The 12764-nt window shown below is 40.5% G+C and overlaps 1 protein-coding gene across 1 annotated transcript; it reads right to left on the bottom strand.

Annotated features, from left to right (window-relative positions):
- Positions 1-165: 165 nt before the first annotated feature.
- PLIN2 (perilipin 2) lies at positions 166-6446 on the bottom strand. Its single transcript, XM_025051419.1, has 7 exons — positions 6392-6446; positions 6115-6310; positions 4258-4340; positions 3159-3444; positions 2533-2714; positions 1469-1603; positions 166-769 (listed from the first exon to the last, which is right to left on the bottom strand). Exons 1-7 carry the CDS (start codon positions 6419-6421, stop codon positions 371-373), a joined length of 1311 nt encoding a protein of 436 aa, XP_024907187.1. The 5' UTR covers positions 6422-6446; the 3' UTR covers positions 166-370.
- Between the last annotated feature and the right edge of the window lie 6318 nt (positions 6447-12764).

Genomic DNA, 12764 nt, shown 5'->3' with positions numbered 1-12764 from the left:
TAAAGTTGTACAAGCATGCATTGTGAGAAAAACCAGTGATGACACCTGCTCAGACCAAAATGGAGCAGACGCCAGTTCACACCACAGCCCACATGAAGGTGTTTTTATTCAATACAAACAGACAGCAACGGTAGCAAGAGACTAAGACCATAAATGCAAGACCACTCATTTTCTTACCAGCCAGGTAAACAGAACTCATCTGCTAATGCCAGACACTTTAAAGCTCTTAATCTAATGGAAGTTACTACAATTAAGGGCCTCTTTTCTAGCCAGCTGCTTCCTCAATTTAGAGTTGTCTAGCAGGTTAATTTTAACATAACAGAAGGTGTCATCTGGCTGGCTGCACCATGCACTGGTGACAGGAACATGTTTAATGTGTTTTGTGCTCAGGTTGCTGGGCCTCCTGGCTGGTTGTGTCCTCTGCACCTTGGTGCTGAGTATGCTGAGATTCGGCCAGCTGAGGATAAAAGGGACCTACCAGCCAGTTGAGGGGTGTGTTGTTAACAAGGTAATCCATCACATCATCTAAAGACTCCTTCATTTTCTGCAGCTGCCCCTTGCTAGAAGTGAGGAAGCCGTCAGATACTTCCTTAAAGGAGGAAGCATTGCGGAACACTGAGTAGATGTCTCCAGCCATCGCACCCAAGTGACTGGCCTGATCTTGGACGTTCTGCGGTAACCCTTGGACGTTGGACAGGAGGGTAGAGCATGTGGTCTGGAGCTGCTGAGTCAGGTTGCGGGCAATAGCAAGAGTACGTGACTCAATGTGCTAAAAATAAAACAAGTTTTAAAATTAGCAGTGGATCCAACAATGCTATGTATTAATTTTTTCAATTACAGGAAGCTGGTATGTGACCATCACATATGTGGATTTGACTTTTTAAAAAATCTTCACAAGAACTCTGAATGCAGCAGTGTTAGTCACATAGCAGTATTCATAGATACACATACTAACTTTTAAAACCCAAATAACCACTTTCTAGGACTACAACATGCTATTTCTTCTGTCTGGAACATGAATCCCTTTCTTGCCCTTTCACCGAGTTTATTCTCCCCCTTGGTCTCAGCTTAGCACTCACTTCTTCCAGGAAGTCATCTGACTCAACCATCCTCAATCCAAGACCAAATTAGGTACCTTTTCTATAGTCTCATAATCCACTTTTATGCTGTCAAAACACACTATGACAGTATAAATGCCTATCTACATCTCCTGTTAGTTTGTACCCATGATGAGGGAAAGGCCCATGTTTCTCATTTAGCTGAATCCTGTTGGGGGCAATATGCATAACTGCAGGTGAATAGACAAAGTTACTGCACAGTTTTGCTTTTCTGTCACACGATAAGCAACCTATGTACACAGTATTTTTTAAACCTTTGCTCGAATGATCTAAGAGGAATACCAACAAAATTGAAAAGTCTGGTAGAACTTCAGAAACTGTAGTGGATGACTTTGACCAAGCTGGCTCACCTCAGCACAGTGAGATTCATCAGTATCATCACAGCCAATGTTTTTCTTCCACTCTACCCAGGAGAGATAGAGCTTATCCTGAGCACCCTGAATTTTCTGGTTGGCACAGTGCACATTCTCCCTGGCAAATTCAATCTAGAACACATTGAAATCAAACAAAGAAACAAATTAGTGAGACATTTATGTTAGCTTATTCTCAGATCTATGATGTAAATCACATAGCATAAAAAACAAGAATATCCTTAAGCATTTAAGGAGAGCGAGATCCCTGCTATCATTGTTACTTATTACGAAGTAACTGTAGTTCTTTACTGCCTCTAATTCATAAAAGTCTCTAAATTTATCTCCAGTTTAGCACAGGTAAGGCAACTGAAATTTAATACAAGTAAATACAAGTAATACAAGTAAAATACAAGAAAAAAATTTAAAAAGAGAAAGGAATTCAAACTTCCTCTTCCCTGCTGCCAGCCATTTATTTCCCCTTCCAAGAATAAATGGGCTTCTAATGGCAGCACCAAACACACCGTACCGTACAAAACACACTGTACCATTACTTGGCAATCTTTAATGGCTACACAATAGGCTTTTGTGATATATCAATATAATAAGTTTCCTATTAGTTGATACCCACTGTCTACAGTCTTTTGCATCTCCAAACAACTATTCATGTCTGTAGGATAAAGTTCTAAGAGTAAAACTGCTAGAGGCATATATGTGTTTTTGACTTTCCGAGAACCATCCCTGGACTCCTCCAGAAGTCCATAATACACCTCTTTCTCTATACACCACTGCCTCAAACTTCACACTTTGCCAGTGTGACAGGACAAGAAAGGCATCTGTAAAGTGACTCCTCAGAATAAGATTAACATCACTTCCTATATATGGGCTATTTATACTTTCTTTTCTGTGAGCTGGTTATATAAAAATGTTCACCTATTTTTTTCTATAGGGTTGTTCATAAGGTAAGATTAAAATTCTTGGGTTTCATGATTACATTTCATTTATTCTTATCTCCCTAGATAAATGAACTCCCTTCAGATCTCTTTAAGTGAACTTTTACTCACCAGGTTAACAATGGAATTGAGCTGAGAAATGGTTTCTTGGCTTTTTTGCTTAGCTTCTCTCACCCTGCTAAGGGCCTGCTGGTAGGCACGTGAGCGGAGCTTGGTAGACAGAGATCCTAGCCTAACGTAATAACTTGGCTTCCGAACGGTATCAAATCCTTCGACTTTTTTTGCTTCTTTTTCTGAAGTTAGAAAGAAGGAACAGTCACCATAAGGGATCACAGCTATAAGTGACGAGGCCTGGAATCTAACCTAGATCTTGATTTTGTAAATTCTACCCAACCACCTAGCAATTATATACTCCTTTTCCCAAGACAGTTCATTTCTGCTGCTAGGTTTGACTACCCAGAACGTATCACTGCATCTGATGTGTTCATCTACATACATCTCTTCCCACCAGAGTGAGCTTCTTGGGCAACACATTACCTGGCATATAGTCGACACTAAACATTTAACGATTCTATAAAGCAGCCCACTAAAGACAATCCATCTATAGGAAATATTTCTCTAGGCTAATTTCTCCTAAAGTTTCAAAACTTACTATGTACATAAGTATATCACAATGAAGCTGTTTTAAAAGACTGATTTAAGTAAAAAACATTATCTCAAGACAAAAATCCACTTACCTAGTTCTTTCTCAGTGAGAGGGAGGTACTGGTCTACCAGCAGCTCTGATGTGGTGAGTGCACTGTCTACGCCATTGCTCACCAGCTGCATCATCCGACTCCCCAGGACTGTGTTAATGCTGCCATTGACCACAGACTTGGTCTTCTCTACACTGCCAGTCACCGCTCCTTTGGTCTTGTCCACCACCCCAGTGATCGTGCTGGCCACAGAATCCTTGGCCCCGGTCACAGTCGTCATCACAGCATCTTTTGCCCCAGTCATAGCTCCTTTGGCATTGCCAAAAACCTACAAGTAGAAGAACAGATCACTTAGCTGGTGAGAAACACTAGCATAAATACATATTTAAGGTCTTACCTAAGGCAGCATAGTTGAAGAGTTAAAGAAGGACTCTGGCCCTTCCACTCCCTAGTCTTGGTTAGGTTACTAAGAGTTGACAAGCCTCAATCTCTTTATCAGGTATGTTTGCCCTACCTGCCACCACTTAAGAGTTGTTGGAGAAGCAGATGAGATAAACAGATATAAAATCTGTCAGGGTGTTATTTTTTTTTAAACTAGGTAAACCTGTAGAAAGATACAAGGAGTATTCTAGAGAAGAATGGCATTTTCCATGTTGACATGCTTATACTGAGAGCAGCTCATGCATGCCTATGAGCAAAGACATAGGTACCATGCACACCTGGCCGCATACAGACAGCCCCAGAAGGCCACCATATAGGCAGACATACTCTCCATCCTGCTGGATGTGCTCTCAGATACCAAGTGAGAAAAGGTTCTATATAACACCTCTGCATTTATCCAGTACCACATAGGAATCAAGTCATTTATGAACAATTTCATTTGCAGAGGCAAAGCCACAAATTGATAGAGTTCAGACTAAAAGTATTCTAGTTCAAAGGTGGCTAATTCATCTCTGCTTCTTGGCATAACCTGACAAACAGTTCAGGAAGTATTGTAGTGGCCATTGCTCTTTCAAAAATATATCCAGGTTGAAGGAACAATTACATGTTTCCTGTTTATGGTATGCACAGCCTGTGCTAAACAGGTAGAACCCAAAAACATGTGAGATGGAAAGCCTCAGCACTTTTGTTGCAAGCTCACCTGGTTTGTTGGCTGATTCAGAATAGGCAGTTTTTCCTCAATCCTGTCTAGTCCCTTACAGGCATAGGTATTGGCAACAGCAACTAGAAGAATTAAAATCGGGAAAATGAACAATGTACGTATAGAATGAACACACCAACTATTATACCTTAAACACTCAGTGTTATAAAAAAACAGCATTCATTTACCATACAATGCACTGCCTAGGCTCTAACTCAGACAGGAAGAGGGTTGGCTGGTTGCTGGCAACTTTCTTGTACAGACAGGGAAATAAAGGGGTGGGGGAGCCACAGGCAGAGAATGTGACAAGCCGCGTAGGAAGCTGGCTAAAATGCTTCTTTCTCATCAACTGGCCCCTAAGGTTAATGCCAAGAGAAGCCAAGACTCACCTGAACTCTCATTCAGCAAATAAAGTATCTAAAACTCTGAAAAGTGACATTTCCATGCTAGTTTAACACCTACCTACACTTAATTCAATAGGTGGCAATGTATTTTGCGTTATCACCAGGAAACAGTATATACTAACACCACCCTGGACCTTCCTAACAAGGCCTAGATTTTAGTCTGAGCTTTCCCCTAATGATGACCAAGCCAGGCACTAGTCACAAATTTATTTGGGAAGTAGCAGAAGTGGAAAACTGGTCTCTAAATATTTATTATACTCCAGAAAGTCCATAACTTAACCATTTCAGCAAATGATTTAAATCTTCATTCAAAAGGATTCATAACGTGCAGAACCTTCATACACTGCTAGTGGGAATATAAAATGGTGTAGCGACTTTGGAAAACAGTCTGGCAGTTCTTCAAAATCTTACACACTTATTATATGACCCAGCTATTCCATTCCTATATACCAGGAGAACTGAGAACATATGTCCACACAAAAACTTGTGAACAAATGTTCACAGTACCATTATTTGTATCGCCAAAAAGCACTCAAATGTCCACCGTGATGAATATGATCTATCCACACAATGGAGTATTATTCCACAATAAAGGAATGAAATACTGAGATAATGCTACAACATAGATAAACCTTGAAACTGTTACACTAAGTAAAAGCAGCAAATCATAAAAGAATACATATTTTATGACTGTTTATATTGAATGTCCAGAATAGGCAAATCTATAAAAGACAGAAAGTAGATTAGCAGCTGTGGTGGAGGAGTAAAAAGGAGAGTAACTGCTAATGGGTATAAGGTTTCTGTTTTTTAAAAATTGCGGTAAAATATAAATAACATAGCCTTCACCATTTTAACTATTTTTAAGTGTACAATTCAGTGGCACTAAGTTCATTCATGATGTTTACAACTATCACCACTATCAATTCCAGAACTTTTCATCATGCAAACAAACTGATATGAGGTTCCTTTCTGGGTGATAAAAGTGTTCTAAAATTGATTGTGGTGATGCCTGCACAACTCTGTGGATATATTAAAAAATCACTGAATTGTACATGTTAAGTGGGTGAATTGTGTGGTGTGTTAATTATATCTCAATAATTTTTTTTTTTTAAGCAGTGTATGTACACTGTCTGTGCCCAAGGAAGTCAGTTATTTCAGTTCACCCACTAGTTCCCCTAGTGCTCTCAATGCCAACACAGAAGCATCTCCGGGGGATTTTTTACAAGTATCATGAACATCCGCCATTGCTAAAAAGCAGGCCTTCTATAACAATGAGGATCACCTGGAGGTTTCTAGACAAAGGCAGCATGTGCCTTAGGAAATCCAAAGATTCCTTAAGGTTGCTGCTGTGTGCTCAGGGCATTAAGCTGGCATTTGCCATATTCAAACCAGCTTCATGCTCACTCCTGACAGGTCCATTGAACTAAATCTTGAGGAGGAAATGAGAACTCACTTTGTGGCTCTAGCTTCTGGATGATGGGCAGAGCACTCATCACAGCCACAGAGGTGATGGTCTTCACGCCCTTCTCCGCAATCTCGCATACAGACTTCAAGCAGGGATACTGATCCTTCGTAGTGACGTAAGCGGAGGAGACAAGGTCATACGTCGAGCTAACCAAGGGTAAGTTGGCCACCCTAGACACCACACTCTGAAACCAAGGTGAGGAGTTAATTTCTCAAAACACACGGAGAGGGATAAGAATCAAGAAATAGCGATTTAAAATTCATACCAGTTGTGGATCAACTGCTACAGATGCCATTTTCCTTCCTGGAGAAAGAAGAAATCTGCGGAAGAGAAACTTATTTCACGACTCTAGGATAAAATTTTCCCAGATTCATTTCCCAACCCAAGCGAAGCTAATTCCAAGTAGAAAAATCAAGATGTCTTCTCTGCTTCTTCCCACACTCAAGCTCTGAGGGTTTTCCCCTGGCCAAACCTCTTCTGAAGCAAGGTTTCAGAGCTCCTGTGTAAATTTCCAATGGAAAAGAGACTCTGAAGGGAAAAGCAAAGTTGTTGATATATTTGTCTTGTTTCTCCACCAGGAGAGTAGGATACCTGTAGAAGGAGAATATCTGTACACACAAATGCTAATCAAGTTAAAATCCATGTTAAAACTAAAGAGAGATTTCAAGCAGGAGACATCTTCGGCAGTCAGGACTAACAAGTTGGAGCATTTGGGAGAGATTTATTCCCCTTTGTCAAAGGAGTGAAACTGGTTTAGTGGTGACTAAGCACAGGTGGAAAGAGGTGCTCGGATGAATTGAGAAACATTTCAAAACACTTTTAAATGTAAATTTAGTGTCCCCAACGACCCACATTCACGCAATATTGCCTCCCTGCTAAGCAGTAGAGCTGGGAAATTACAAGAACCAGCACAGCCCGCTGTCCACTACTTCTGGACCAATCAGTTCACTGTCTGGCCACCGAGGATCCCAGTTTTACAATAAAAAAGAACCGCGCTGAAGGCGGAAGTCAGGCGCCAGCATCGCCTGCCCTGCTTGTTACTGCGCAGCCCATAAAATTCCGCTGTAAGACGATGTTCCAATGCACTTCTTTTTAAATAATGTCCTTTCGGGACAAATGGAAAATGTTATCCTGCAACCACGCCAAGAAACTACAACGGTACTAGAGCAGCAGGCAGAAAAGACTCAACGAACATAAAGCAAAAGTCAAAAGCGCAGGCCCAAGCGACCGCCCCTTCCCACCAGGGCCCGGGGGCGGAAAGGCCGGACCCACGGGCCACGAAGGCCCCACGGGCCACGACTCCCGCCATCCAACCTAGTGCCTCGCAGGGGACCGGACCACAGGGGGCGCGCACCCACCGACCGAAAGCAGCCAAGACGCGAGAATCCAGCGAACCCCACACTCCCAGTGTCCACAGGACCTACGGCGTTCAGAGAGTAGGAGGCGCCGGCGACCCGACTAATATGACCAGTCCAGCCCGCCCCGCCCCGCAGCACGTGACTGGCGGCCGGGACTCGAACGCGCAGCGGCCGAGCGCGACCATCGTCCTCGGCCCGCCCCGGCGCCCTTCCCCCACCTCGGGCCCGCCTCGAGTGGGGCCCCATGTCTGGGCGAAGGAGTATCCTGCCTGAGTGCGGGGCTCTGTCTGAGTTAGGGGGTCCTGGAAGGCTCGTGGCAAAATGCAGCCAGCGCCGGGGTCAGCTCTGGTGTTTTGTAAAAGACGGTGGGGGAGTCGCGCGAACAAATTAACACTAACCCGATTCGTATCGGTCCTCAAAATAGAACTTTGTAAAAACGCAAACAGGGATTCTAGACTTATTAATAGCAAACAAATAACTTTTAAAGTTTTGTAAAATTCTAACCCGATGACAGACCTATAGAGATTTGTTTCACTGCTCTTCTGAGTTTAAAGGCAATTCCTCATACATATTTCTAATTTAAAGTTGAATCAAGAGCTTCCAAAAAAGGCTTTGATTACCACTGGTTGGTCCCCTTATTTTTTTCCCAGCGAAACTTAAACCCGAATCGGCTTATGTCTGTTTCACAAGGTGGCCATGTTTTAAAATGTGAGTTATGCACTTTATTTATTTATTTAAGAAACTTAAGTCATCAACATCTGAGTCTCAGTTTTTCTTGTGTAAAATTCTGGAACTTCAACCACACGATTTGAGCAAACATGTGCAAACGTCCCGGGCGGGGTAGGTAGGTGTTCCGTGGACCTCTCCCCAAGTGAGTGGCGGGGATCTCGGCCTTTACAGGTCTAGCTCTTGGGAAGGTAAACTAGACTGGGCAGTTGGGGGATGGGAAGTGTCAGGTGCGGCCGCCAGGTCCTCTGCCCTCCAAAATGCTGAGCAAGGGGAGCTGGCGATGAGTTAGAGCCTGGAGGCTGGGTTTGTTTGCCAATACGGAATTTGAAATGTGAGAAGACCTTAAAGGCGTTCACCTCAATTACTTATCTAGTGTTGCAAGACTGTAGATACTGTTTATCATATTTAAAGCTCCAACCTGACCGATTAAAAATGATTGCCTTATACACGGCTGAACACATCTATAGGCCCTCAGCATAGAAAAACAATTATCTCATTTCTACCCACTCCCATGTATCTCAAAATACAATACTAAACCATGAAATAAACGTTAGGAAGTCCAAAATAGTTCCCCTCGCCCATGTTGACATCTTCAGTGCTTTAAGCAATTAAATAGTTACTTTTTTCTTTTCCTTTTTTTGCTGTTCTGGCTTTGTTGGTACTCTAAGCAGAGGTTTGGTGTGCCTTTAGTTAATTTATTCCTGACACAGGAATGTATGGAATTTTTAGTAATTTTTTTTTTTTTTTTTACTTCTCACTATCTGACCTCTTTGCAACAGAAGACTCTTGCCCTTTCACCTACAAATGCCTCAGTCTTTTTTTGTTTGTTTTAAACCTGTGAGTCACTTGTTCTCTTTAAGGATGAGCAAGCTTCCTTCTGCTTGTCTATTACTTCTCTGTGAAGGAGAGGGCTCCAAGGACTAATCTTAGGTACAGATTCTCCATGCCCAGAGAGGATATAGCACACCAAGTTCTATAGCTGCAATTTTCTTTTCATGAATCTGTGAGAATGTGAAACTTGTGGCAAGAGTAATACCCAAGTCCTCCAAGGGATTCTAATAGTCTTTATAGAGAACCATTGTTTTACAGAAGTGTTTTTTCATAGGTTGGTAGGGGAACTAGTACATCAGAATCATCTAGCATGCTTTTCAAACATTCTCCTTCCTACTCCAAACTTACTGCATCAGGATCTACAAGGGGTGAGATGTAGAAACCTGCATTTTAAACAATATCCCTTTTGAATACCACCACTGTTTACTCTTCACAAAACACTTTCACGTGTTCCTCGGATTTGAGCCTCACAACAGCCTGAAAACTCAATGGAATGGGGATTGTTATTAAAAATAAAGAAACAGTCTCAGGAAAGTGACTGAATTTGTCCATAGTCTTATGAATGATTAAGCCACAAGCTAGGCAAGACTGGATCCCAGAGGCATGACCTGAGCTAATTACCTAACTTCTCTTTGACTTAGTTTCCTCATCTATAAAATGAAAATAATTTGCCTTCATGTTCTAGGTAAAGGATATATAGGTGTTCATTGTACTAGTTTTTCAGCTTATTGGTCACACTTGACTCTCATAGGCCTCAGTGCCTGTAAGATGAAGGAATTAGATGATACCTAGTGTTCCTTCCAGCTGTATTATCCTAATCCGCACCCGCAATAATACCTTACATTGTTTAGTTTTACGATGCCGTTCCTATAATTATTATCTCAAACCAAACAGATACTTTTTCCTACTCCCTTGTCATAAGACAGCTCTATCCAAACACAGGGGAAATATTTCTATGTTCATTTCTTTTCACCTGAGATTGAAATTAGATAAAGCTACTTTTCTCCGGGACCGGAGACAAAGAGAATGGGTCACAAGTAATGAGTCATGAGGCAAGATGATTTCTATTTTGACCAGTTCAAACTCCATGCCAACTGGTCACCAGCAGGAAGAATCTCTTGGGTTATCCAATTAATCTACCTGCCAAATCATCCCCAAACCTTGATCTTCTGCCATTCTTCTTTTATTCCCTTCTAAATACCTTAGAGAGGAAAAGGCAATTTCTCTTTCACACGGAATTCATCTTGATTCAGTTTTCAAACAGACCAACCTCCTCTGTCCAACTGAACTTCAGATCTTTTAGCCCGCCATGGCCCCTTCCCTTCCCTAGATGAAGTAAATTTAGCTAAGTCAAGTCAAAGCAATCAAAAGATACGTCTTGCCAAATTTCAAATTTATTTTCCATCTAATCCGTTTTCCTCTCCATTATAGTTTTGAAATTTTAAAACTGAAATTATCTTGGGCTGTCACAATTTCATGTATTTCTATTCTCTTTAAGTGAATGCAATTTTAAATAAATTTATAATAAAGCTTTTTGTTATTTATATCTAATTTATTCCCCATCACACACAAAGAACTTAAATTGCCTTAAAATTTATAGAATACAGAAAGAATAAATTTTAAATAGGTAAGAAAAATAAGGCAAAGAGAAATTAAGATGAAGGTAATTAATGTTCACAATAAGAGAAACTCGGTGACTCAACAAGAATGAAGAAACAGTTCCTAAAATAGTAATCTATTGTATGCAAATAAAGTACTACACTGGAGCTTATCAATTACTATAAGCTCTTTTGCAGTTTCTTACTTTGTTTTCTTGGTCTTTCGGCTAAGATCAAGTGTAGTTTTTTACTACACTTGATACTGTGGGGGTAAAAAAAACATTAACTTTAAAATCAGAGTCCCAACTTTTTGTTTCCAGCATTACTGAGATACAATAGACATATAATATTGTATAAATTTAAGGTGTACGATGTAGTGATGTTATATATATGTATTGAAAAAGGATTGCCACAATAAGGTTAACACATCAATCACCTCACAGTTACAATTTTTGTGTTTGTGATGAGAACTTTTAAAATCTACTCTCTTAGTAACTTTCAAATATACATTATTGTACTACAGTTATCATGCTATATATTACATTTCCAGAACTTATTCATCCTTTAACTAGAAGTTTTCAGAGACTCAACTTCGAATGTATGCATACTATGGTGGTAATGGTAATACCTACCTCAAAGGGTTATTGTGAAGAAAAATCAGATAATGTGTATAAGGTCCCAAACACAGCACCAGGCAAACAGTAGGTTATTAGCAAATGTCATTTTCTTTCTTCTTTTAATCTTGCTTTGTTCATAAAAAACTAAAGCTAACTAAGAAAAGAGATCCTATAGATGGTCCCATCCAGTGGTTTTCTGTGTACACGATATTGGCCTAAGGACACTTGTTAAAATGCAGATTTATGAAGTCCAGAAATGTTTAAAAACTAGCCTAGGACATTCTGATGCAGGTAAACAAAGAACTACACTTTAAGAAACACTGTATTCACCAGACTCTTCTGAGGAACAAAGCTGCTGAGTGATTTGCCTAAGGCATCACAGATGGCAGAGCTGAAACCAGAATCTGAGATGCCTGACCTGACTCTATGGCCTTTCTACAATGTATACAACAAAACAACTCAACAATTAGTCTGTTTCATCAAATCATTTTGGCCTAAAGAATTGCCCTTTATAACCTACACTCTAACTCAAGCGTACTGGCCAGCCCTAACAATAGACAGAGAAATTTCCAACTTTAAGGCCTAAGAACCCCAAGAACGTATGATTTGGGGGTTACTGGAGCATGGCAGTTCGCTTTGTAGAATAAATGGCATTTGTCCTAGGTAACCTACAAAGCTCTGCTTAGGGGCTACAGTCTACTATGTATCCAAGTCACACTGACAATCAGGGCCTGACCACGGGAAATTCAAAGCAGGCAAAGTATTATCTGAGGGAACCTCACTTTTTTAGCTCCTTTTCTCCTCCTTATAGAATCCTCCTTTCCCTAGGTGCATTAATGTTTTGTGCCTGCTTTGAGTCTCCCTGTTATAGTATCGTCCCCAACACACTCCAATCCTAACAAGCTTGTGCTCTCAACTAAAAAGTCAAATTCACTTTATAAATGAATTTAAACCAAAATGCTAAAGACTAGTTTATTAAGTCATCTCTCCTAGAGGCATTTTATTTATTTATTTATTTATTTATTTATTTATTTAAAATTTTTAAATTAAGTTTATTGGGGTAACACTGGTTAATACAATTATATAGTTTTCAGGTGTACATTATTATCATTTGACAACTGTATATTCTAGTGTGTGTTTACCACCCAAAGTCCAGTTTCCTTCAGCTACCATATATTTGATCCCCTTTACCCACTTCACCCTCCCCCAAATCCCCTATATTTGATCCCCTTTACACCGTCTACCTCTTCCCTCCTCCCCTACCCCCTACTCTCTGGTAACCACTAGTCCATTGTCCATGTCCTTGAGTCTCCGTTTGTCCTGTTCATTTGTTTCTTTTAGGTTTATATCCCACATATAAGTGATATCATGTGATTTTCTACTTTTTCTGTCTGGCTTATTTCGTTTAGCATGATTATCTCAAGTTCCATCCATGTTGTCGCAAATGGCAGTATTTCATTTCTTCTTATGGCTGAATAATATTCCATTGTATATGTGTACCACAG

The sequence above is a fragment of the Pteropus alecto genome, unplaced genomic scaffold, assembly GCF_000325575.1.
Source record: "Pteropus alecto unplaced genomic scaffold, ASM32557v1 scaffold95, whole genome shotgun sequence".
Classification (NCBI taxonomy): domain Eukaryota; kingdom Metazoa; phylum Chordata; class Mammalia; order Chiroptera; family Pteropodidae; genus Pteropus; species Pteropus alecto.
Note: the sequence above shows the minus strand (reverse complement) of the source record. Positions and strands in the feature narration are given on the sequence as shown.

Bases quoted from the DNA above. Each gene is read 5' to 3' on its own strand.
- PLIN2 (XM_025051419.1), bottom strand. From the start codon at position 6,421: ATGGCATCTGTAGCAGTTGATCCACAACTG. The intron at 4,341-6,114 runs GTGAGTTCTCAT...TAATTCTTCTAG, and splicing joins CCAGAAGCTAGAGCCACAAA to TTGCTGTTGCCAATACCTAT. The intron at 1,604-2,532 runs GTGAGTAAAAGT...AATGTGTTCTAG, and splicing joins TCAATTCCATTGTTAACCTG to ATTGAATTTGCCAGGGAGAA.